The 26,832-nt window shown below is 50.5% G+C and overlaps 1 protein-coding gene across 1 annotated transcript in view; it reads right to left on the bottom strand.

The window, feature by feature from the left end:
• Positions 1-2,351: 2,351 nt before the first annotated feature.
• The window catches only part of LOC135040603 (tyrosine-protein kinase SRK3-like), a 95,274-nt gene continuing 70,793 nt past the window's right edge, over positions 2,352-26,832 (bottom strand). The window contains exons 3-9 of the mRNA XM_063954845.1: positions 24,561-24,721; positions 16,179-16,344; positions 13,801-13,965; positions 9,727-9,782; positions 6,942-7,095; positions 5,989-6,120; positions 2,352-5,038 (exon numbers count right to left, since the gene is read on the bottom strand). Coding sequence (XP_063810915.1) covers positions 4,839-5,038; positions 5,989-6,120; positions 6,942-7,095; positions 9,727-9,782; positions 13,801-13,965; positions 16,179-16,344; positions 24,561-24,721 — 1,034 coding nt within the window. The 3' untranslated portion in view covers positions 2,352-4,838. The remainder of the gene's footprint in view (positions 5,039-5,988; positions 6,121-6,941; positions 7,096-9,726; positions 9,783-13,800; positions 13,966-16,178; positions 16,345-24,560; positions 24,722-26,832) is intronic.

The raw sequence follows: 26,832 nt of genomic DNA, 5'->3' as shown, positions 1-26,832 counted from the left end.
CTCCTATGTCCTCCTATCCCTTAACTCCTCCTACCTCCACTTACTCTACAACCTTCTCCCGTGTCCACCCAGCCCATAACTCCTCCTGCCTCCACTTACTTTGCCTCCACTTACTCTACCACCTTCTCCCGTGTCCACCCAGCCCATAACTCCTCTTGCCTCCACTTACTCTACCACCTTCTCCTGTGTCCTCCCAGTCCATAACTCATCCTGCTTACACTTACTCTACCACCATCTCCTGTGTATTCCCAGCCCATAACGCCTCCTGCCTCCACTTACTGTACCACCTTCTCCCGTGTCCACCCAGCTTATAACTCCTCCTGCTTCCACTTACTCTACCACCATCTCCTGTGTCCTCCCAGCCCAAAACTCCTCCTGCCTCCACTTACTCTACCACCTTCTTCTGTGTCCACCCAGCCAATAACTCCTCCTGTTTCTATTTACTTTACTACTTTCTCCTGTGTCCACCCAGCCCATAACTCCTCCTGCCTCCACTTACTCTACCACCTTCTCCTGTGTCCTCCCAGTCCATAACTCCTCCTGCCTCCACTTACTCTACAACCTTCTCCTGTGTCCTCCCAGTCCATAACTCCCCCTGCCTCCACTTACTCTACCACCTTCTCCTGTGTCCACCCAGCCTATAACTCCTCCTGCCTCCACTTACTCTACCACCTTCTCCTGTGTCCTCCCAGTCCATAACTCCTCCTGCCTCCACTTACTCTACAACCTTCTCCTGTGTCCTCCCAGTCCATAACTCCCCCTGCCTCCACTTACTCTACCACCATCTCCTGTGTCCTCCCAGTCCATAATGCCTCCTGCCTCCACTTACTCTACAACCTTCTCCTGTGTCCTCCCAGTCCATAACTCCTCCTGCCTCCACTTACTCTACCACCTTCTCCAGTGTCCTCCCAGTCCATAACTCCTCCTACCTCCACTTACTCTACCACCATCTACTGTGTCCTCCCAGCCCATAACTCCTCCTGCCTCCACTTACTCTACAACCTTCTCCTGTGTCCTCCCAGTCCATAACTCCTCCTGCCTCCACTTACTCTACCACCTTCTCCAGTGTCCTCCCAGTCCATAACTCCTCCTGCCTCCACTTACTCTACCACCAACTCCTGTGTCCTCCCAGCCCATAACTCCTCCTGCCTCCACTTGCTCTACAACCTTCTCCTGTGTCCTCCCAGTCCATAACTCCTCCTACCTCCACTTGCTCTACCACCATCTCCTGTGTCCTCCCAGTCCATAACTCCTCCTGCCTCCACTTACTCTACCACCTTCTCCTGTGTCCTCCCAGTCCATAACTCTCCCTGCCTCCACTTACTCTACCACCTTTTCCCGTGTCCACCCAGCCCATAACTCCTCCTGCTTCCACTTACTCTTCCACCATCTCCTGTGTCCACCCAGCCTATAACTCCTCCTGCCTCCACTTAATCTACCACCATCTCCTGTGTCCTCCCAGCCCAAAACTCCTCCTGCCTCCACTTACTCTACCACCTTCTTCTGTGTCCACCCAGCCCATACCTCCTCCTGTCTCTATTTACTTTACTACCTTCTCCTGTATCCACCCAGCCCATAACTCCTCCTGCTTCCTCTTACTCTTCCACCATCTCCTGTGTCCACCCAGCCTATAACTCCTCCTGCCTCCACTTACTCTACCACCATCTCCTGTGTCCTCCCAGTCCATAACGCCTCCTGCCTCCACTTACTCTACCACCTTCTCCTGTGTCCTCCCAGTCCATAACTCCCCTGCCTCCACTTACTCTACTACCTTCTCCTGTGTCCTCCCAGTCCATAACGCCTCCTGCCTCAACTTACTCTACAACCTTCTCCAGTGTCCTCCCAGTCCATAACTCCTCCTGCCTCCACTTACTCTACCACCATCTCCTGTGTCCTCCCAGCCCATAACTCCTCCTGCCTCCACTTGCTCTACCACCTTCTCCTGTGTCCTCCCAGTCCATAACTCCTCCTGCCTCCACTTACTCTACCACCTTCTCCTGTGTCCTCCCAGTCCATAACTCTCCCTGCCTCCACTTACTCTACTATCTCTGAATGTTAAGGTGTAATTTCCTGTAAATCCTATAGGTATGACTGTACATCTCCATCTTCGACGCCCTACAGATAAGATTCCAGGTCTATTACCCATCTGAGGGGCATCAATAAATGACTTCATCCACTTACACCTTCATATGCTGTTGTCCCAGTTCTTACCTGTCCTCTGCCCTAACACCCAGTACACACTCACTGCCCTCACATCTCCCATAATGTCACTGTCCCTGGACTTACCTTTACTGGACATCACTATGAACACTACACCCCCTTACTGCACAGAAATACACATGCCAGCTATATATAGATTTTATTTGTTTGATAGATTTACATATGGTGGAAGCAGAGCGTAATCACAGCACAGGTCTTAGCAAACTTCATTATCACAGGTAAATATATTTATAAAAGTATATATAATATATATGTGTGTGTACGGGCTATAATCAGTGCGATAGGGAACACCACCAGAGACCCAGAGCTCATTACCTGCATCCACGTTCCTACACTCCCCAGCTGGTGGCGCTGTCTGACATCTGACACTATACACACGTCTGATGACAAGGAGCAGATGGCGGCACCATATAGGCGCTCGATGGCCTTGCCCTTTATTTCTTAGCGCGGATACTAGGAAATTGGTCCAGAGCAGAGATCACCCCTATGTCAGGATTATGGTCAGGAGGTCCATCCCTGGCTCTTTCTTCGATGTCATTGCCTGAGGTGTATGATGACAATGGATGACTGTGGACACCCTGCGATGCATGACACAGAATTGTGGGCATATGTGGAAACACTCAGTGAGGCACAGACAAGACCCCATGTCTCTGATACGGGTATATCTATAGGACAGCCCCAGTAATTAGCCCAGAACCGCTCTCCCAATCTGACAGGATATCATGGAAACTGGACATCCACCATTCCAGGCAGCTGCCACCCCTTCCTCTCTCAGTGCTGCGGAATACCGATTCATGCGCCATATGTGATGTCATATGCAGAGGGACATAGGACGTTACACACGCCTCCAGGATACAGTCTCATTACAATTTTATTACCTGTATCCTGTAACAGAGAATCTATCCTGAGACCTAGATGGAGAATACATCTGGGAAGTGGCACTGAGCTGGCTGCCATACCACCACATCAGCAGCAGATACTGAGACCTACACCGCCAGCGTGCTGGAGATGTCATCCTGCCAGGATGTGAGAATGCATCCTGGGAACTACATGGAGAAGTGGCACTAAGCTGGCGGCTATGCCATCACACCAGCAGCAAATACTGAGATTAAACATGAAGGACTGTTCTGCCACTGTGAGGGGGAACAGATGGTGCAATGGGTGTTACACCTAGCATACAGAACGGGAGAACAAGGCAGTTGTCCAAACACAGAGAGCAGGAGTAGATACAACGCAAGAGAAGTGCTACTGTGCAGTGGCCCTACATGACATTGTGAGGGACCTTCTGCAAATGGAACCCTCTTACAAGCCTTAGTCACAAACTGCCCTTAGTCCTGGTATAGATCTCTCATCCTGGGGCATTGCTGTAGGAGATTGGCCTATGTCAAGTCCTCAGATGCTAAGGCAAGGGCTGGGCTGTAGAAGATGGGCCTATGCTGGGTCCTCAGACACTAAGGCAGGGACAGGGCTGTAGGAGATGGGCCTATGCCTGGTCCTCAGACACTAACGCAGGTGGCATTGCTGCAGGAGATGGGCCTATGCCTGGTCCTAAGACACTAAGACAGGGGCATTGCTGTAGGCGATGGGCCAATGTCAGGTCCTCAGATGCTAAGAGGTGGCATTGCTGTACAAGATGAGCCTATACCGGGTACTCAGATGCTAAGAGGGTGCATTGCTGTAGGAGATGAGCCTATGCAGTGTCCTCAGACTCTAAGGTAAGGTCATTGCTGTAGGCGATGGGCCTATGCCTGGTCCTCAGACACTAAGACAGGGGCATTGCTGTAGGAGATTGGCCTATGTCAAGTCCTCAGATGCTAAGGCAAGGTCTGGGCTGTAGAAGTTGGGCCTATGCTGGGTCCTCAGACACTAAGGCAGGGACATGGCTGTAGGAGATGGGCCAATGCCTGGTCCTCAGACACTAACGCAGGTGGCATTGCTGCAGGAGATGGGCCTATGCCTGGTCCTCAGACACTAAGACAGGGGCATTGCTGTAGGCGATGGGCCAATGTCAGGTCCTCAGATGCTAAGAGGTGGCATTGCTGTACAAGATGAGCCTATGCTGTGTCCTCAGATGCTAAGAGGGGGCATTGCAGTAGGAGATGAGCCTTTGCCAGGTCCTCAGACACTAAGACAGGGGCATTGCTGTAAAAGTAGGGCCTATGCCGAGTCTTCAGATGCTAAGGCAGGGACATTGCTGTAGGAGATGAGCCTTTGCCAGGTCTTCAGACACTAAAACAGGGGCAGGGCTGCAGGAGATGGGCCTATGCTGGGTCCTCATATGCTAAGGTAGGGGCAGGGCTGCTGGAGATGGGCTGATGCCGGGTCCTCAGACACTAAGGCAGGGGAGAGGGTTGCAGGAGATGATCCTATGCTGGGTCCGCAGACGCCAAGGCAGGGGCATTTCTGTAAGAGATGTGCCTATGGCGGGTCCTCATACGCCAAGGCAGGGGATAGGGCTGCTGGAGAGGCAGCCATACTTTCTCAGTGTAGTCCCTGCTGTGGAAATTTGTGTATAGCTGCCACCAGGTCCCTATATGACAATGTGGAAGCTCCGCCACATCAGTGTGTGTCTTCCTTCATGATCTGCAGAACATCAAACCGCTCTGCTGCAGAGCCTTTCACTCCACTGTGTCATCCACCAGCATTGGGTCCAGCAGGTCCATGAGGAAGCGCTCTATCTCAGAGAACGAGGGTCGGGTGTTTGGCTGATGCCTCCAGCACATGGTCATGATATGTGACACTTCATTGGGGCTTTCAACGGGTGGGTCTAGAGCTCTTCTCTCCAGTATGAGCTGCCGATACTCTCCATTTGTTTTATCTGTGGACAACAAGAAGACTCTCATTACAGAAACCCGTGACAGTTTATAAAAGTGGTCCCTATATTACACTGCTCTGGTCATAGTATCTGGTGTAATGCTGCCATGTCCTACATGATGTACAGATTACATCACTGGGGGCTGATCCTGGGTCGCACGATGCTGGCACTGCCTTAGCGCCTTTTGCTGTAGGTGCGTCTGTGACTTTGTGCTGATGCCAGTATCAGTACCTGGTGTACATCTGAGTGTGTCATTTGTATAGATAATTCCGGCGGTGACAGTCACAATCCTGACGGCTGAATCCTGTAGAATTTTGGTGAGATTTCCAACCCTAACCCATCCCTCCCATGGCCTAACGCTAACCGTCCCCTTTGGCATCCTGATCCAACCCCACAGTGCCTATCCCTAACACTAATGCTCACATTTGGGATCTGTAAGTATTCTGACTATGAGGATTCCACGGACGCAGACTCGTGGTAGCAGAAATGTGAGGGGCGCTCCTGGGCGGTGACTCAGAGGTAACGGGGTGGCCAGAGATATTGCATCATATGGAAGTGACGGAGGCTTGCCAGAGATAGTTCACTTTGGAGGCCATACTTGGATGGTGGCGTCTAAAGATGCATTAATCGATAGATCATCGTGTAAGGGTGCTGACGGCGGGCGACTCCCTGCACATTTGGACGCACGGATCTGCACCAAGGAAGGGCTTTGTATCTGCATAAAGATTCGGCTGCTGGAATAAACCCCTCTAGCTCCTCCCATGTATGCAGTAGACCTTTCAGAAACGTTTCAGTGCTCCTTAATGGTGTCGTCTGCAGTATGTGCCTGACGTTAGGTCCTCACCACTCTACTCGTCTTACTGCATCCGCTGCTGGGAATGCTGGCTACTCTCATATTTGCTATGTGGTGGGAATGGCATGTCCTGCTCACACCCTGGCAGATCATCTCTCACCTGGGAAAGGCATCTTTCCGTACGTCATAATCTCACTTAGCAAGACTCCAAATGACCAGACGTCTGACTTGCTGGAGTATTTCTGCTGCAGGAAAACCTCTGGTGCCATCCACTTAATAGGAATCTGAGCATCTGTCAGTAAGAAGAGACCTGTCAGTAATAAGGTGCATACAAGCAGAATACATGTGGAATATGCCATCATAAAGGGGGGATTCCACTATGTGTTCTTTATCACCAATATCAGAAGTCTGGCTGCCAGTGACAAAGAGAACAGATAGGGACCAAATCTTCCCATGATGTCAACACACCAATGATGTAATCAAACTGAAACCAATCCAATGATGTCACCACACTGATCCTCACCCAATGATGTCATCACACTGATCCTCAACCAGTGATGTCATCACATTGATCCTCACCCAATGATGTCACCACACTGATCCTCACCCAATGATGTCACCACACTGATCCTCACCCAATGATATCACCACACTGATCCTCACCCAATGATGTCATCACACTGATCCTCACCCAATGATGTCACCACACTGATCCTCACCCGATGATGTCACCACACTGATCCTCACCTGATGAGGTCACCACACTGATCCTCACCTGATGAGGTCACCACACTGATCCTCACCTGATGAGGTCACCAGACTGATCCCTACCCAATGATGTCACCACACTGATCTTCACCTGATGAGGTCACCAGACTGATCCCTACCCAATGATGTCATCACACTGATCCTCACCCAATGGTATTGTACTGTATACTGGTTAGCCAATTATTCCATCCCAATATGTTATCCTACCCATCCTTTCTGTCCCACATTTAGCTGACACTTAAGGTCTCATCATCAGGCCTCAGAATATAACTGAGGCTTCCTTGGCAATACGGAAGCTGGGTGCATACTGTTATAGTGAGGCACCTGTAGGAACTTAAATCTGACCTGCAGAGATAACAATGGAGGCACTATCCGTGAAACGCGCCATGCCAAAGTCTCCAATTTTGCAGGACATCATGGCGGACAGGAGGATGTTCTCCGAGCGCAGGTCCCGGTGTACATAGCCCTTCTGTTCCATGTACGCCATTCCCTGGGAGATCTGGAAAACAATAACAAGTCAGAGAGTACCAACACCATATCCACCTGTGCTGCATTCACCTGAGTCCTTACACTGCATTCACCTGAGTCCTTACACTGCATTCACCTGAGTCCTTACACTGCATCCACCTGAGTCCTTACACTGCATCCACCTGAGTCCTTACGCTGCATTCACCTGAGCCCCCTGCATTCACCTGAGTCCTTACACTGCATTTACCTGAGTCCTTACACTGCATTCACCTGAGCCCTTACGCTGCATTCACCTGAGCCCCATGCACTGCATTCACCTGAGTCCTTACACTGCATTCACCTGAGTCCCTGCACTGCATTCACCTGAGTCCCTGCACTGCATTCACCTGAGTCCCTGCACTGCATTCACCTGAGTCCCTGCACTGCATTCACCTGAGTCCCTGCACTGCATTCACCTGAGTCCCTGCACTGCATTCACCTGAGTCCCTGCACTGCATTCACCTGAGTCCCTGCACTGCATTCACCTGAGTCCCTGCACTGCATTCACCTGAGTCCCTGCACTGCATTCACCTGAGTCCCTGCACTGCATTGACCTGAGTCCTTACACTGCATTCACCTGTGCCCCTAAGCTGCATTCACCTAAGTCCCTGCACTGCATTAATCTGAGTCCCTGCACTGCATTAATCTGAGTCCCTGCACTGCATTCACCTGAGTGCTTACACTGCATTCACCTGAGTGCTTACACTACATTCACCTGAGTCCTTACGCTGCATTCACCTGAGTCCCTATGCTGCATTCACCTGAGTTCCTGCACTGCATTCACCTGAGTCCCTGCGCTGCATTCACCTGAGTCCCTGCGCTGCATTCACCTGAGTCCCTGCGCTGCATTCACCTGAGTCCCTGCGCTGCATTCACCTGAGTCCCTGCGCTGCATTCACCTGAGTCCCTGCGCTGCATTCACCTGAGTCCCTGCGCTGCATTCACCTGAGTCCCTGCGCTGCATTCACCTGAGTCCCTGCGCTGCATTTACCTGAGTCCCTGCGCTGCATTTACCTGAGTCCCTGCGCTGCATTTACCTGAGTCCCTACACTGCATTTACCTGAGTCCCTACACTGCATTTACCTGAGTCCCTACACTGCATTTACCTGAGTCCTTACACTGCATTCACCTGAGTCCCTACACTGCATTCACCTGAGTCCTTACACTGCATTCACCTGAGCCCATATTACTACACGTTGGCTGTCGGAGTACCTCTTATATCTCATCATATGTAACATTACTACACGCTGGCTGTCGGAGTACCTCTTATATCTCATCATATGTAACATATTACTACACGCTGGCTGTCGGAGTACCTCTTATATATCATCATATGTAACATATTACTACACGCTGGCTGTCAGAGTACCTCTTATATCTCATCATATGTAACATATTACTACACGCTGGCTGTCGGAGTACCTCTTATATATCATCATATGTAACATATTACTACACGCTGGCTGTCAGAGTACCTCTTATATATCATCATATGTAACATATTACTACACGCTGGCTGTCGGAGTACCTCTTATATATCATCATATGTAACATTACTACACGCTGGCTGTCAGAGTACCTCTTATATCTCATCATATGTAACATATTACTACACGTTGGCTGTCAGAGTACCTCTTATATATCATCATATGTAACATATTACTACACGCTGGCTGTCGGAGTACCTCTTATATATCATCATCATATGTAACATATTACTACACGCTGGCTGTCGGAGTACCTCTTATATCTCATCATATGTAACATATTACTACACGCTGGCTGTCGGAGTACCTCTTATATATCATCATATGTAACATTACTACACGCTGGCTGTCAGAGTACCTCTTATATATCATCATATGTAACATATTACTACACGCTGGCTGTCGGAGTACCTCTTATATCTCATCATATGTAACATATTACTACACGCTGGCTGTCGGAGTACCTCTTATATATCATCATATGTAACATATTACTACACGTTGGCTGTCGGAGTACCTCTTATATATCATCATATGTAACATTACTACACGCTGGCTGTCGGAGTACCTCTTATATATCATCATATGTAACATTACTACACGCTGGCTGTCGGAGTACCTCTTATATATCATCATATGTAACATATTACTACACGTTGGCTGTCGGAGTACCTCTTATATATCATCATATGTAACATATTACTACACGCTGGCTGTCGGAGTACCTCTTATATATCATCATATGTAACATATTACTACACGTTGGCTGTCGGAGTACCTCTTATATATCATCATATGTAACATATTACTACACGCTGGCTGTCGGAGTACCTCTTATATATCATCATATGTAACATATTACTACACATTGGCTGTCGGAGTACCTCTTATATATCATCATATGTAACATTGCTACACGCTGGCTGTCGGAGTACCTCTTATATATCATCATATGTAACATATTATTACACGCTGGCTGTCGGAGTACCTCTTATATATCATCATATGTAACATATTACTACACGCTGGCTGTCGGAGTACCTCTTATATATTATCACTGGATTTTTTTCATTAATACACTGTAGTCATTGTCCATATACAGAATTCCCAGATGTAACAGGACGCAATGTACCCACCTGCACCGCAAAGTCCACCAGCTGGTGATACGCCAGGTCTCTGTCCTTCTGATGAGCTGGGGATGGAAGCGGAAAAGTCCTTTCAGAAATATGATATATAGTCAGTATATAGTCTATATAACATGACCAAGGCACCAACACGGAACATACACATGTAACATGAAAAATGCAGCAACACGGAACATACACATGTAACATGAAAAAGGCAGCTACACGGAACATACACATGTAACATGAAAAATGCAGCAACATGGAACCTATAGATGTAACATGACCGATGAATTGAAATTTCCATGCGTTATATGTATGTAGCTATAATGAACAAGATTAGTGGGGCCTCCTTAGAATAAGACAGGGGAAACACAGTGCAGAGAGAGGTAGATTTGGGTGGGTTATATTGTTTCTGTGCAGGGTAAATACTGCCTGCTTTATTCTAACACTGCAATTTAGATTTCAGTTTGAACACCGCACACACCCCACCTAAATAGAAATACTTTGCTTTTGCGACTTAAACACGTGCCCTTTTCCTGCATTATCATTTCTTAGTCATACCCTATGATGGACTATAGTAGTAGCCCCATCCTCCTCAGTCATAAACTATGATGGACTATAGTAGTAGCACCCATCCTCCTCAGTCATACCCTATGATGGACTATAGTAGTAGCACCCATCCTCCTCAGTCATACCCTATGATGGACTATAGTAGTAGCACCCATCCTCCTCAGTCATACCCTATGATGGACTACAGAAGTAGTGTCCATCCTCCTCAGTCATACCCTAGGTGGACTATAGTAGTAGCAGCCATCCTCCTCAGTCATACCCTAGGTGGACTATAGTAGTAGCCCCATCCTCCTCAGTCATAAGCTATGATGGACTATAGTAGTAGCACGCATCCTCCGCAGTCATACCCTAGGTGGACTATAGTAGTAGCCCCATCCTCCGCAGTCATACCCTATGATGGACTACAGTAGTAGTACACATCCTCCTCAGTCATACCCTAGGTGGACTATAGTAGTAGCAGCCATCGTCCTCAGTCATACCCTATGATGGACTATAGTAGTAGCACCCATCCTCCTCAGTCATAAACTATGATGGACTATAGTAGTAGCAGCCATCCTCTCAGTCATACCCTATGATGGACTATAGTAATAGCACCCATCCTCCTCAGTCATACCCTATCATGGACTATAGTAATAGCACCCATCCTCCTCAGTCATACCCTATGATGGACTATAGTAGTAGCACCCATCTTCCTCAGTCATACCCTATGATGGACTATAGTAGTAGCACCCATACTCCTCAGTCATACCCTATGATGGACTATAGTAGTAGCACCCATCTTCCTCAGTCATACCCTATGATGGACTACAGTAGTGGTACACATCCTCCTCAGTCATACCCTATGATGGACTATAGTAGTAGCACCCATCTTCCTCAGTCATACCCTATGATGGACTACAGTAGTGGTACACATCCTCCTCAGTCATAAACTATGATGGACTATAGTAGTAGCAGCCATCCTCTCAGTCATACCCTATGAGGGACTATAGTAGTAGCACCCATCTTCCTCAGTCATACCCTATGATGGACTATAGTAGTAGCACCCATCTTCCTCAGTCATACCCTATGATGGACTATAGTAGTAGCACCCATCCTCCTCAGTCATAAACTATGATGGACTATAGTAGTAGCAGCCATCCTCTCAGTCATACCCTATGATGGACTATAGTAGTAGCAGCCATCCTCCTCAATCATACCCTATGATGGACTATAGTAGTAGCGCACATCCTCCACAGTCATACCCTATGATGGACTATAGTAGTAGCACACATCCTCCTCAGTCATAAACTATGATGGACTACAGTAGAAGCACAAATCCTCCTCAGTCATACCCTATGTTGGACTATAGTAGTAGCACCCATCCTCCTCAGTCATAAACTATGATGGACTATAGTAGTAGCACCCATCTTCCTCAGTCATACCCTATGAGGGACTGTTGTAGTAGCACCCATCCTCCTCAGTCATACCCTATGATGGACTACAGTAGAAGCACAAATCCTCCTCAGTCATACCCTATGTTGGACTATAGTAGTAGCACCTATCCTCCTCAGTCATAAACTATGATGGACTATAGTAGTAGCACCCATCCTCCTCAGTCATACCCTATGATGGACTATAGTAGTAGCGCACATCCTCCTCAGTCATACCCTATGATGGACTGTTGTAGTAGCACCTATCCTCCTCAGTCATACCCTATGATGGACTATAGTAGTAGCACCCAGCCTCCTCAGTCATACCCTATGATGGACTACAGTAGTAGCGCACATCCTCCACAGTCATACCCTCTGATGGACTGTTGTAGTAGCACCTATCCTCCTCAGTCATACCCTATGATGGACTATAGTAGTAGCACCCATCCTCCTCAGTCATACCCTATGATGGACTACAGTAGTAGCGCACATCCTCCACAGTCATACCCTCTGATGGACTGTTGTAGTAGCACCTATCCTCCTCAGTCATACCCTATGATGGGCTATAGTAGTCGCACCTATCCTCCTCAGTCATACCCTATGAGGGACTATAGTAGTAGCACCCATCCTCCTCAGTCATAAACTTTGATGGACTATAGTAGTAGCACCCATCTTCCTCAGTCATACCCTATGATGGACTATAGTAGTAGCACCCATCTTCCTCAGTCATACCCTATGATGGACTATAGTAGTAGCACCTATCCTCCTCAGTCATACCCTGTGATGGACTATAGTAGTAGCACCCATCTTCCTCAGTCATACCCTATGATGGACTATAGTAGTAGCACCCATACTCCTCAGTCATACCCTATGATGGACTATAGTAGTAGCACCCATCCTCCTCAGTCATACCCTATGATGGACTATAGTAGTTGCACCGATCCTCCTCAGTCATACCCTGTGATGGACTATAGTAGTAGCACCCATCCTCCTCAGTCATACCCTATGATGGACTATAGTAGTAGCACCCATCCTCCTCAGTCATACCCTATGATGGACTATAGTAGTAGCACCCATCCTCCTCAGTCATACCCTATGATGGACTATAGTAGTTGCACCGATCCTCCTCAGTCATACCCTATGATGGACTATAGTAGTAGTACCCATCTTCCTCAGTCATACCCTATGATGGACTATAGTAGTAGCACCCATCTTCCTCAGTCATACCCTATGATGGACTATAGTAGTAGCACCCATCTTCCTCAGTCATACCCTATGAGGGACTATAGTAGGAGCACCCATCTTCCTCAGTCATACCCTATGAGGGACTATAGTAGTAGCACCTATCCTCCTCAGTCATACCCTATGATGGACTATAGTAGTAGCACCCATCTTCCTCAGTCATACCCTATGATGGACTATAGTAGTAGCACCTCCTGCCTGCTGATGCACAGTGGCTGTTTTGTACTCCACCATTAGACAGTGTAGTAAATAGAGTGATATGTGCGGGGCACTATACACAGTAGAAGACACAATGATGAATGGGCCTGACTGTGATGTGTAAGGGATTGCACGTCTGCAGTACCATAGAAATATAAATTAAATGCACATGAGGCATTAGGTGTGTGCAGCACATAGGTTCTCACACTCGGTCCTCAGGACCCCAAGCAGTTCATGTTTTCCAGATTGCCTAGCAGGCGCATGGGTATTATCATTACACAGGTGAAGCTAATTATTTCACTTAAGAGTCTATTAAGAGACCTGGAAAACATGTCCTGTTGGGGTACCGAGGGTAGCGTGTGAGATCCCCTATGGTTGCATGCATCTGTGATCCGAGTGCCACGTCCTAGGGTGCAGCATCGGATCACTATAGCGATGCGGACCCTGGGCGCGGCTCGCCTATAAAGCGGGGGCAACATGCTGCCATCTTGTGAAATGGATGTGGTTGCCACCCCAGCTAAGCCGCCTCAGTGCAGCAGCTACCATGTTGTGGGTAAGTGAGGGTAATATCGCACATGGGTAAACCATTGGCTGTGCGTACAGGTTGGCATCAGGCTCACTGGCCACGACGTAGCGATGGCATTCTGTTCCCTAGCTTACCCACCTCGCAGGTACTTCTTCAGGGTGCCATGTTTCATGTACTCAGTGACGATGAAGACGGGTTCCGCTCGCAGACAAACTGCATACAACTTCAGCAGCTTCTCGTGGCTCAGCCTCCACATGGTCTCTGCCTCGCCATACAGCGACTTATGTAGGGACTCCGGCGTAACTGTCATAGGGACAAGAGACTGAGGGTCATGTAGGTGCTGGTACTGACCCATACCGGGCCACCTGCTGACCATCTCCTGCCCCACGTCATGGATCTTATCATTTATCTGTATATGAACGCGATCAGACCCTCGGGGAGATGCAGGGCCGTAACTAGGTGTGTGCGGAAGGGGCACAAAGCGCTGCAGGGTAGGGGGCGCTGTTGGCGGCACTTGTCAATGATCTGTTGCAATTACTTTCACTTGCAGCCTCCCCCCTTTTTGAAGCCCATCATCTCCTGACCTCCCGTGTCTCCTACCCTGACCCCTTCTGTCGCTAATACCTACACAACATTCATGAACTCAACTTGAGGATTCCTCGTTATTTAGTCACACTGTCCTTTATTACATATCAAGAAGGATTCAAACCCATAGCCTGTGGCATTGCAGTCAGGCAATCTATTCATTGTGTTATGATTCCAGCACTCTGGTCTGAGGTGGTCCTATTGCAAGGACCGGAGCACTGGAACGGAATGCTGGGGAAGGGAGCGGGAATAGAAAGTAGCCCCTGGCGCCCTAACTCCGTTGTCTCGTCCGTGTTGTCAGAAATCCCCTGCGAGACTATGGTTGCTTGAGCCCATGGCAGCCGCGTTTGAAGGGCGGATTATGTCTGCCCAACTCCGATGCCCCCTCAGGTCTTAATGGGAGACAAAGGGAAATCCGAGACAGGGTGATAACAAGGGGCCCTCTGACTAAACAACCAGGCCAGGGGCTACAAGCTAACTGACTAAACCTGAGGTATGTGCGGTAACCCGCCAGGGAAAAGGACAACCAAAATCCACTAGTCCGTACTCCTACCCAGCACCGCTGGATACCAGAGTGGATCTGTGGGAGCGGAATCCTCCGCAAAAGCTCCGAAACACAAATAATAAATGACAAATAATAAAGCTGCCCAAGCCGCAACACACGGCTACGCCGTGACTCACGAACACCACTGGATGTTCAAAAGGTGCTCAGTCAGGACTCCAGGAACAGATGACGACTTCCGAGTACAGGACAACTGAGAACAGGAACGACCGGATACAGCAGGACTGGAAACTCTCACAGCAAACAGATTCAGCATGCAGGAAGCTATTACCGGCGTCTGTGAGAAGCCCAGGAAGTGTATTTATTAACAGGGAGTCCTCCAATCAGCTGTTTGGAGGCTGATTGGATTAGATGCCATACAGCTGCCAAGCTGCATGGCCAGGAAAACAGATATCTATTAATTAAATTGAACCCAGCAACGGGGAAACGCAGTCCGTAAGTGGCGTCCCCGTTGCTAGGGTCCGTGCGGCTCCGTGCGCCCGGCGTCTAGCGTTGCCAGGGAGCCGGCGGCTGTACGCGCACGGCGTCCCTGGTTGCTAGGCGCCGGGCCGCACCGACGAGCGGACCCTGGCGCCTAACACATTGAGCTATCTTCCATTACATAGAAAGGTAGATAATTCTAGGCTAGATAATTCTAACCATTTGAAGCTTACCTTGTACTTTGTGAATAAATGATCAGCACTGAGGCTGAGCAGATCTATGTAGTGTCTGGCTGCAGGAGATTGGATGTGTGGCTGCACACTACATAGATCTGCTCAATTACAATGCTGATTATTATATTACAAAGTACCAGTAGCTTCATATAGTGTTCAGATGCAGGATCACATAGCTCAATGAGTAGGGTGTTTGACTGGAATGCAACAGGTTATAGGTGTGAATCCTGGGTATGGCAGTATATTGAAATGTGTTATTTAATAAAGAGTATTGTAACTGAATAGCAACAAGCTCTCAAGGAAAGTGCAGGACTGTGGTATAAATAGGATTTGTGTCCAAATCCATTTTCTTGCCATGGGGCACCAAAAGGTGTAGCTATGGCTCTCGGGGAGATGTATCAATCCTTTCCTAAGTGAAAGAGGGGGAAAGTTGCCCACATAGACCTCTCTCATTTGCCTGGCACAGTCTATGAAATGACAGACCCTGGCTGGGTGCTCTGCCGCCCTTATCTCTCTCCACGGCTTCCTGCACCTCCCCCTGTTTGTTGACAATCTGCATTCCAGCATTGTCCTACTGTAGCTAGCTCTGGTTGGAGGATGGTGAGGGCAGTCACAGCATGGGGAGAAGGCCTGGTCTGCAGAGCGTAATACAATGATGGGGCTGGAAGAGATTACACATTGGGGCACAGCTTGGGGTTAGGGGTGCCTGGGGTCACCTTGAAGTTCCTTCACGGCTACTTCTGTGGTCCCGTTCCACAGGCCCAGCCAGACCATGCCGAACTTGCCACTGCCCAATTTCTGCACCTTCTCTATGGAGCTGGGGTCTATCTCCAGGTGTTCCACAGTGGTGTGGGAGATGCTCTCAACAGATGGAAGGTCCAGCTGTGCGGAGGAAACAGGAGATGACAATTAGCTCAGACATAACGCATGGAAGTCTTTGCTCTGGACTCTCATCCTGGCACAGTTTCCCTTCCATGACCAGGTCACACCCCGGAACGCTTCATATGCTCATTTTATTGTGTTTTACTACATCTGCCGCATACTTTAACCACCAAATTCAGATTCAGTAATACGCAACCCAAGGTCATGGAGGACCTGCAGGTAAGTAGATCTGTGTAGTGTGTGGCTGCAGGGGATTGGATGTGTAGCTGCACACAACATAGGTCTACCTACCGCACCTGCTAGGGTTTACACTAACAATTACACATATCTTCATATATATACAATTGCCAGACTTCCTATGCTGGATCAAATAACCGTGGTGTATGAGGTTGAGAGTTGGAGTCCCAGGGATGGCATGCTGAGAAATGTGTGTTATAAATACCAGAGGACATAGCTGAATGACAGCGTGCACATAAATAATACTACTGGTAGCTCACAAGTAAAGGGTAGGAATATGGTACAGGAGGTTTGGAGATAGAATCCCTTGCTTGAAGTGTTTTGAAAGTAGGGGACTAATTCATATTTGCACGTAATATCGATATTCATGCAATTGAGTGATTATCGTAAGACTACACATGCTCTGTCATCACTTTGCACATCGGGGGTCATTCCGAGTTGATTGCTCTTGTAGCGGCATTGGCTTATAGTGTCAGACACACGGCTGTACAGCAGGGAGGCGCCTGTAGTGGCATTGGCTTATAGTGTCAGACGCACGGCTGTACAGCAGGGAAACACCTGTAGTGGCATTGGCTTATAGTGTCAGACGCACGGCTGTACAGCAGGGAAACACCTGTAGTGGCATTGGCTTATAGTATCAGACACACGGCTGTACAGCAGGGAAGCGCCTGTAGCGGCATTGGCTTATAGTGTCAGACGCATGGCTGTACAGCAGGGAGGCGCCTGTAGCGGCATTGGCTTATAGTGTCAGACACACGGCTGTACAGCAGGGAGGCGCCTGTAGTGGCATTGGCTTATAGTGTCAGATGCACGGCTGTACAGCAGGGAAGCGCCTGTAGTGGCATTGGCTTATAGTATCAGACACACGGCTGTACAGCAGGGAAACACCTGTAGCGGCATTGGGTTATAGTGTCAGACACACGGCTGTACAGCAGGGAGGCGCCTGTAGCGGCATTGGCTTATAGTGTCAGACACACGGCTGTACAGCAGGGAAACACCTGTAGCGGCATTGGGTTATAGTATCCGACACACGGCTGTACAGCAGGGAGGCGCCTGTAGTGGCATTGGCTTATAGTGTCAGATGCACGGCTGTACAGCAGGGAAGCGCCTGTAGTGGCATTGGCTTATAGTGTCAGACACACGGCTGTACAGCAGGGAAACACCTGTAGCGGCATTGGGTTATAGTGTCAGACGCACGGCTGTACAGCAGGGAAGCGCCTGTAGTGGCATTGGCTTATAGTGTCAGACGCACGGCTGTACAGCAGGGAGGCGCCTGTGGTGGCATTGGCTTATAGTGTCAGATGCACGGCTGTACAGCAGGGAAACACCTGTAGCGGCATTGGGTTATAGTGTCAGACACACGGCTGTACAGCAGGGAAGCGCCTGTAGCGGCATTGGCTTATAGTGTCAGACGCACGGCTGTACAGCAGGGAAGCGCCTGTAGCGGCATTGGGTTATAGTGTCAGACACACGGCTGTACAGCAGGGAAGCGCCTGTAGCGGCATTGGCTTATAGTGTTAGACACACGGCTGTACAGCAGGGAGGCGCCTGTAGTGGCATTGGCTTATAGTATCAGACACACAGCTGTACAGCAGGGAAACACCTGTAGCGGCATTGGCTTATAGTGTCAGACACACGGCTGTACAGCAGGGAAGCGCCTGTAGCGGCATTGGCTTATAGTGTCAGACGCACGGCTGTACAGCAGGGAGGCGCCTGTGGTGGCATTGGCTTATAGTGTCAGACACACGGCTGTACAGCAGGGAAGCGCCTGTAGCGGCATTGGCTTATAGTGTCAGACGCACGGCTGTACAGCAGGGAGGCGTCTGTAGTGGCATTGGTTTATAGTGTCAGACGCAGGGCTGTACAGCAGGGAGGCGCCTGTAGCGGCATTGGCTTATAGTGTCAGACACACGGCTGTACAGCAGGGAGGCGCCTGTAGCGGCATTGGCTTATAGTGTCAGACACACGGCTGTACAGCAGGGAGGCGCCTGTAGCGGCATTGGCTTATAGTGTCAGACACACGGCTGTACAGCAGGGAGGCGCCTGTAGCGGCATTGGGTTATAGTGTCAGACACACGGCTGTACAGCAGGGAGGCGCCTGTAGCGGCATTGGCTTATAGTGTCAGACACACGGCTTTACAGCAGGGAAGCACCTGTAGCGGCATTGGCTTATAGTGTCAGACACACGGCTGTACAGCAGGGAAGCGCCTGTAGTGGCATTGGCTTATAGTGTCAGACGCACGGCTGTACAGCAGGGAGGCGCCTGTAGCGGCATTGGGTTATAGTGTCAGACACACGGCTGTACAGCAGGGAGGCGCCTGTAGCGGCATTGGCTTATAGTGTCAGACACACGGCTGTACAGCAGGGAGGCGCCTGTAGCGGCATTGGCTTATAGTGTCAGACACACGGCTGTACAGCAGGGAGGCGCCTGTAGCGGCATTGGCTTATAGTGTCAGATGCATGGCTGTACAGCAGGGAGGCGCCTGTAGCGGCATTGGCTTATAGTGTCAGACACACGGCTGTACAGCAGGGAAGCACCTGTAGCGGCATTGGCTTATAGTGTCAGACACACGGCTGTACAGCAGGGAGGCGCCTGTAGCGGCATTGGCTTATAGTGTCAGACACACGGCTGTACAGCAGGGAAGCGCCTGTAGCGGCATTGGGTTATAGTGTTAGACGCACGGCTGTACAGCAGGGAGGCGCCTGTAGCGGCATTGGCTTATAGTGTCAGATGCACGGCTGTACAGCAAGGAGGCGCCTGTAGTGGCATTGGCTTATAGTGTCAGACACACGGCTGTACAGCAGGGAGGCGCCTGTAGTGGCATTGGCTTATAGTGTCAGATGCATGGCTGTACAGCAGGGAGGCGCCTGTAGCGGCATTGGCTTATAGTGTCAGACGCAGGGCTGTACAGCAGGGAGGCGCCTGTAGCGGCATTGGGTTATAGTGTCAGACCCACGGCTGTACAGCAGGGAGGCGCCTGTAGCGGCATTGGCTTATAGTGTCAGAAGCACGGCTGTACAGCAGGGAAGCGCCTGTAGCGGCATTGGCTTATAGTGTCAGACACACGGCTGTACAGCAGGGAAGCGCCTGTAGCGGCATTGGCTTATAGTGTCAGACGCACGGCTGTACAGCAGGGAAGCGCCTGTAGTGGCATTGGCTTATAGTGTCAGATGCACGGCTGTACAGCAGGGAAGCGCCTGTAGTGGCATTGGCTTATAGTGTCAGACACACGGCTGTACAGCAGGGAAGGGCCTGTAGTGGCATTGGCTTATAGTGTCAGATGCACGGCTGTACAGCAGGGAGGCGCCTGTAGCGGCATTGGCTTATAGTGTTAGACACACGGCTGTACAACAGGGAAGCGCCTGTAGCGGCATTGGCTTATAGTGTCAGACACACGGCTGTACAACAGGGAGGCGCCTGTAGCGGCATTGGCTTATAGTGTCAGACACACGGCTGTACAGCAGGGAAGCGCCTGTAGTGGCATTGGCTTATAGTGTCAGACACACGGCTGTACAGCAGGGAGGCGCCTGTAGCGGCATTGGCTTATAGTGTCAGACACACGGCTGTACAGCAGGGAAGCGCCTGGAGTGGCATTGGCTTATAGTGTCAGACACACGGCTGTACAGCAGGGAGGCGCCTGTAGCGGCATTGGGTTATAGTGTCAGACGCTTGGCTGTACAGCAGGGAGGCGCCTGTAGCGGCATTGGGTTATAGTGTCAGACGCATGGCTGTACAGCAGGGAAGCGCCTGTAGCGGCATTGGCTTATAGTGTCAGATGCACGGCTGTACAGCAGGGAAGCACCTGTAGCGGCATTGGGTTATAGTGTCAGACGCATGGCTGTACAGCAGGGAAGCACCTGTAGCGGCATTGGCTTATAGTGTCAGACACACGGCTGTACAGCAGGGAGGCGCCTGTAGCGGCACTGGCTTATAGTGTCAGACGCATGGCTGTACAGCAGGGAGGCGCCTGTAGTGGCATTGGCTTATAGTGTCAGACACACGGCTGTACAGCAGGGAAGCGCCTGTAGCGGCATTGGCTTATAGTGTCAGACGCACGGCTGTACAGCAGGGAGGCGCCTGTAGTGGCATTGGCTTATAGTGTCAGACACACGGCTGTACAGCAGGGAAGCGCCTGTAGCGGCATTGGCTTATAGTGTCAGACGCACGGCTGTACAGCAGGGAGGCGCCTGTAGTGGCATTGGCTTATAGTGTCAGACACACGGCTGTACAGCAGGGAGGCGCCTGTAGTGGCATTGGCTTATAGTGTCAGACACACGGCTGTACAGCAGGGAGGCGCCTGTAGCGGCATTGGGTTATAGTGTCAGACACTCGGCTGTACAGCAGGGAGGCGCCTGTAGCGGCATTGGCTTATAGTGTCAGACACACGGCTGTACAGCAGGGAGGCGTCTGTAGCGGCATTGGCTTATAGTCTCAGACGCACGGCTGTACAGCAGGGAGGCGCCTGTAGCGGCATTGGCTTATAGTGTCAGATGCATGGCTATACAGCAGGGAGGCGCCTGTAGCGGCATTGGGTTATAGTGTCAGACACACGGCTGTACAGCAGGGAAGCGCCTGTAGTGGCATTGGCTTATAGTGTTAGACGCACGGCTGTACAGCAGGGAGGCGCCTGTAGTGGCACTGGCTTATAGTGTCAGACGCACGGCTGTACAGCACGGAGGCGCCTGTAGTGGCATTGGCTTATAGTGTCAGATGCACGGCTGTACAGCAGGGAGGCGCCTGTGGTGGCATTGGCTTATAGTGTCAGACACACGGCTGTACAGCAGGGAGGCGCCTGTAGTGGCATTGGCTTATAGTGTCAGATGCACGGCTGTACAGCAGGGAAGCACCTGTAGCGGCATTGGCTTATAGTGTCAGACACACGGCTGTACAGCAGGGAAGCGCCTGTAGCGGCATTGGCTTATAGTGTCAGACACACGGCTGTACAGCAGGGAAGCGCCTGTAGCGGCATTGGCTTATAGTGTCAGACACACGGCTGTACAGCAGGGAGGCGTCTGTAGCGGCATTGGCTTATAGTCTCAGACGCACGGCTGTACAGCAGGGAGGCGCCTGTAGCGGCATTGGCTTATAGTGTCAGATGCATGGCTGTACAGCAGGGAGGCGCCTGTAGCGGCATTGGGTTATAGTGTCAGACACACGGCTGTACAGCAGGGAAGCACCTGTAGCGGCATTGGCTTATAGTGTCAGACACACGGCTGTACAGCAGGGAAGCGCCTGTAGCGGCATTGGCTTATAGTGTCAGATGCATGGCTGTACAGCAGGGAGGCGCCTGTAGCGGCATTGGGTTATAGTGTCAGATGCACGGCTGTACAGCAGGGAAGCACCTGTAGCGGCATTGGCTTATAGTGTCAGACACACGGCTGTACAGCAGGGAAGCGCCTGTAGCGGCATTGGCTTATAGTGTCAGACGCACGGCTGTACAGCAGGGAAGCGCCTGTAGTGGCATTGGCTTATAGTGTCAGACACACGGCTGTACAGCAGGGAGGCGCCTGTAGCGGCATTGGGTTATAGTGTTAGATGTACAGCTGTACAGCAGGGAGGCGTCTGTAGTGGCATTGGCTTATAGTGTCAGATGCACGGCTGTACAGCAGGGAAGCACCTGTAGCGGCATTGGCTTATAGTGTCAGACACACGGCTGTACAGCAGGGAAGCGCCTGTAGCGGCATTGGCTTATAGTGTCAGACGCACGGCTGTACAGCAGGGAAGCGCCTGTAGTGGCATTGGCTTATAGTGTTAGATGTACAGCTGTACAGCAGGGAGGCGTCTGTAGTGGCATTGGCTTATAGTGTCAGACACACGGCTGTACAGCAGGGAAGCGCCTGTAGCGGCATTGACTTATAGTGTCAGACGCACGGCTGTACAGCAGGGAAGCGCCTGTAGTGGCATTGGCTTATAGTGTCAGACACACGGCTGTACAGCAGGGAGGCGCCTGTAGCGGCATTGGGTTATAGTGTCAGACGCACGGCTGTACAGCAGGGAGGCGCCTGTAGCGGCATTGGGTTATAGTATCAGACGCAGGGCTGTACAGCAGGGAAGCGCCTGTAGCGGCATTGGCTTATAGTGTCAGATGCACGGCTGTACAGCAGGGAAGCACCTGTAGCGGCATTGGCTTATAGTGTCAGACGCACGGCTGTACAGCAGGGAAGCGCCTGTAGCGGCATTGGCTTATAGTGTCAGACGCACGGCTGTACAGCAGGGAAGCGCCTGTAGTGGCATTGGCTTATAGTGTCAGACACACGGCTGTACAGCAGGGAGGCGCCTGTGGTGGCATTGGCTTATAGTGTCAGACACACGGCTGTACAGCAGGGAGGCGCCTGTAGTGGCATTGGCTTATAGTCTCAGATGCACGGCTGTACAGCAGGGAGGCGCCTGTAGTGGCATTGGCTTATAGTGTCAGACACACGGCTGTACAGCAGGGAGGCGTCTGTAGCGGCATTGGCTTATAGTGTCAGATGCACGGCTGTACAGCAGGGAGGCGCCTGTAGCGGCATTGGCTTATAGTGTCAGACGCAGGGATGTACAGCAGGGAGGCACCTGTAGTGGCATTGGCTTATAGTGTTAGATGTACAGCTGTACAGCAGGGAAGCGCCTGTAGTAGCATTGGCTTATAGTGTCAGATGCACGGCTGTACAGCAGGGAGGCGCCTGTAGTGGCATTGGCTTATAGTGTCAGATGCACGGCTGTACAGCAGGGAGGCGCCTGTAGCGGCATTGGCTTATAGTGTCAGACACACGGCTGTACAGCAGGGAAGCTCCTGTAGTGGCATTGGCTTATAGTGTCAGATGCACGGCTGTACAGCAGGGAAGCGCCTGTAGTGGCATTGGCTTATAGTGTCAGATGCACGGCTGTACAGCAGGGAAGGGCCTGTAGCGGCATTGGCTTATAGTGTCAGACGCACGGCTGTACAGCAGGGAAGCGCCTGTAGTGGCATTGGCTTATAGTGTCAGACGCATGGCTGTACAGCAGGGAGGCGCCTGTAGCGGCATTGGCTTATAGTGTTAGACGCACGGCTGTACAGCAGGGAGGCGCCTGTAGTGGCACTGGCTTATAGTGTCAGACGCACGGCTGTACAGCAGGGAGGCGCCTGTAGTGGCACTGGCTTATAGTCTCAGACACACGGCTGTACAGCAGAGAGGCGCCTGTAGTGGTATTGGCTTATAGTGTCATATGCACGGCTGTACAGCAGGGAGGCGCCTGTAGCGGCATTGGCTTATAGTGTCAGATGCACGGCTGTACAGCAGGGAGGCGCCTGTAGCGGCATTGGCTTATAGTGTCAGATGCACGGCTGTACAGCACGGAGGCGCCTGTAGTGGCAATGGCTTATAGTGTCAGATGCACGGCTGTACAGCAGGGAGGCGCCTGTGGTGGCATTGGCTTATAGTGTCAGACACACGGCTGTACAGCAGGGAAGTGCCTGTAGTGGCATTGGCTTATAGTGTCAGATGCACGGCTGTACAGCACGGAGGCGCCTGTAGTGGCATTGGCTTATAGTGTCAGACACACGGCTGTACAGCACGGAGGCGCCTGTAGTGGCATTGGCTTATAGTGTCAGATGCACGGCTGTACAGCAGGGAAGTGCCTGTAGTGGCATTGGCTTATAGTGTCAGATGCACGGCTGTACAGCAGGGAAGTGCCTGTAGTGGCATTGGCTTATAGTGTCAGATGCACGGCTGTACAGCACGGAGGCGCCTGTAGTGGCATTGACTTATAGTGTTAGACACACGGCTGTACAGCAGGGAACCGCCTGTAGCGGCATTGGCTTATAGTGTCAGACGCACGGCTGTACAGCAGGAAGCGCCTGTAGCGGCATTGGCTTATAGTGTCAGTAGAATAACGGCGCTGGTTGCCCGGCTCAGAATAAGATTGTGGATGCTGAGACTCGGGATGACCGGGGACCATTATCAGAGGAGAAGCGAGAATGATTTGTGAATACATTACATAGGGCCTAGTATTATCTCACCTTGACGCATGGCGTCTCCAGCCTGGCGCAGAGTCCGTCGCACGATTGCTGGTAATACTGGACAAGCTCCGGTATGCTGGAGAATGATTTCCTTTTCACCAGGTAAACTGAGTCCTGATCCTGCAATATTCTGTAATGCCTCACCAAGTCGTCCACACGCACTGCAAGGACAGAAGCAATGGTCATCTGCATACTGCATGTATCTCACTGGCAGCGGATTACCGGGCACTGGTGTTTAATGGGCTGACATGGTAGAACAGGGGCAGTAACTAATCTTCCCCATATGACAGGTAACAAGGTCACTTCATACTGTACCTCTACGAGACCATTAATGAGACCAGACATGGGTGTCACGATCCGGGTAATTCATCACCATTTCTTACCTTCCAAGTGTCTCCTGAGACTGGCCCAGCGCTCCAAGCCTGGATTCCACCTGCGCTGTCTGCGTGCAGCACGCTGTGTAACATGGCCTCAGTCTCTCACATGCTAAAGTTCAAACAGACTTTCCCTCCAGATTCAAACATGGGCGCAGCCATGTTTGGATTCATCACATGTTGCTTTACAGCCTATCAGCTGCACTCTGGACTCTGTTCAATTATCCAGCCAATCCCTGCTCACCAGCTGGGATAAATATCCTGCTCCAGGGCTGGATAATTGTCAGTGCTTTGGTTGTCAAACCTTGTACACATGTCTCTCCTGTTTGTGGAATCTACAGTTCGAGTCTCCAGGTATTCCAGCTCCTGTGATTCAGCTCCACTTAGAGACCCGCACCGGTTACCAGCTTGCGGTGCAGCCTGACTTCTGCAGTGTTCCAGCTCTGCTTCCTGGTTATCTGCTGTGATACCTACAACGGCTTTCAGCATCCAGCAGTGTTTGGTATCTCTACACTCTCGTAGTTTGCAGCTCTCCAGCTCCATCTGTGTTCTGCCATTGATCTCCAGCTCCATCGGTGTTCCGCCATCGATCTCCAGCTTCATCGGTGTTCCGCAATCGATACTCATCACTATCGATACTCACCATTGGACTCTAACATCATCGGTGAGTTCTGCTACACCTTCCCGTCTGATCCGGTTCCATCCGGCATCCCCGGCAGTTCTTCTGTGTTCTTCTTGATAAAGCTGAATATTTATCTTACTTTAAACCCTTTAAGAGGTCAAAGAACACAGTACGCTATTTACGTATGGTATACCGTAAGGGTACGCACGTTGCGTAACAATCGCTTAGCCGTAGTTGAGACGCTCGAGCGTCACGTTCGCTTACGGCCAAGAGATCACAGGCAGGCACGCTATAGGCTGCCGACTAGATAAAGCCAAATATTTATCCTATATAACACACTATAAAGAGGTTAAGAAACACTGTACGCAACTGGCGCACGAGGTACCGTAAGGGTACGCTCTTAGCGTAGCGGACGCTGTATCGGGAGCGAGCCGCTCGAGCGACACAAACGCTCGCGAGAATACGCTGTTGGTATCGGGCACACTATAGGTGAGCGACTACCGTAATGCTACGCTATCAGCGTAGCGGACTCTCGAGACCACGAGGAGATCACGAGCGGCGCAGACGTTCACAAGATAACAATCAGTAGACCTTGAATGTAACACACAGAAATGATATTCTTATACTGTAAACCCTTGCGTAGTGATAAGTTGAAAATGCAACACAGTGTAAGCGGGTTTACACTAAAGCTGTTTGAGCGATAGAGACGCTCCTATTACCCACTGCAATATAATGAACACACACAATACCGGTCTAAGGGTCTAACGCCTTTTAAGGAAATTAATGAACGTTCAAAAGAATAATACAATACAAGTCATACACTACCAATATAACATAGACTACCTAACCAGATAACTACACATGAAACACAATAGTAGTACAATAACTATATAAGAGAAACGAGAGAGAAAGAGAAGAGAGAGAGAGAGAGAGATATGGCTCACAATAACAAGAAAGAAAATATGATTGCGGAGAAAACTTACGCACAAAGGGAAACAATCGCATGCGCCTCTGGATATCCAGCTCCCGATTATCAGCAATGAGAACCGTTGAAGAGAATAGAGAGCTGGCCCAGAGTGGCTTGTCCTTTTATACCCTACACATAATACAGTACAATGGTCCTATATTCTTATTGTTCATTGGACACAGGAATTCCTCTTCGCATTATAACAAAAGGTCATAGGTTAATTCATACAGGTGGGCTGTGACTATTTCCAACTGCTCAGGTGGGTGGGAAACTAGGTTTCCCGCCGCATGGATAATAAAGTGCAAATAT

This window comes from Pseudophryne corroboree, unplaced genomic scaffold (genome assembly GCF_028390025.1).
Source record: "Pseudophryne corroboree isolate aPseCor3 unplaced genomic scaffold, aPseCor3.hap2 scaffold_752, whole genome shotgun sequence".
Lineage (NCBI taxonomy): Eukaryota > Metazoa > Chordata > Amphibia > Anura > Myobatrachidae > Pseudophryne > Pseudophryne corroboree.
This window is presented reverse-complemented; position numbering and strand designations above follow the sequence as displayed.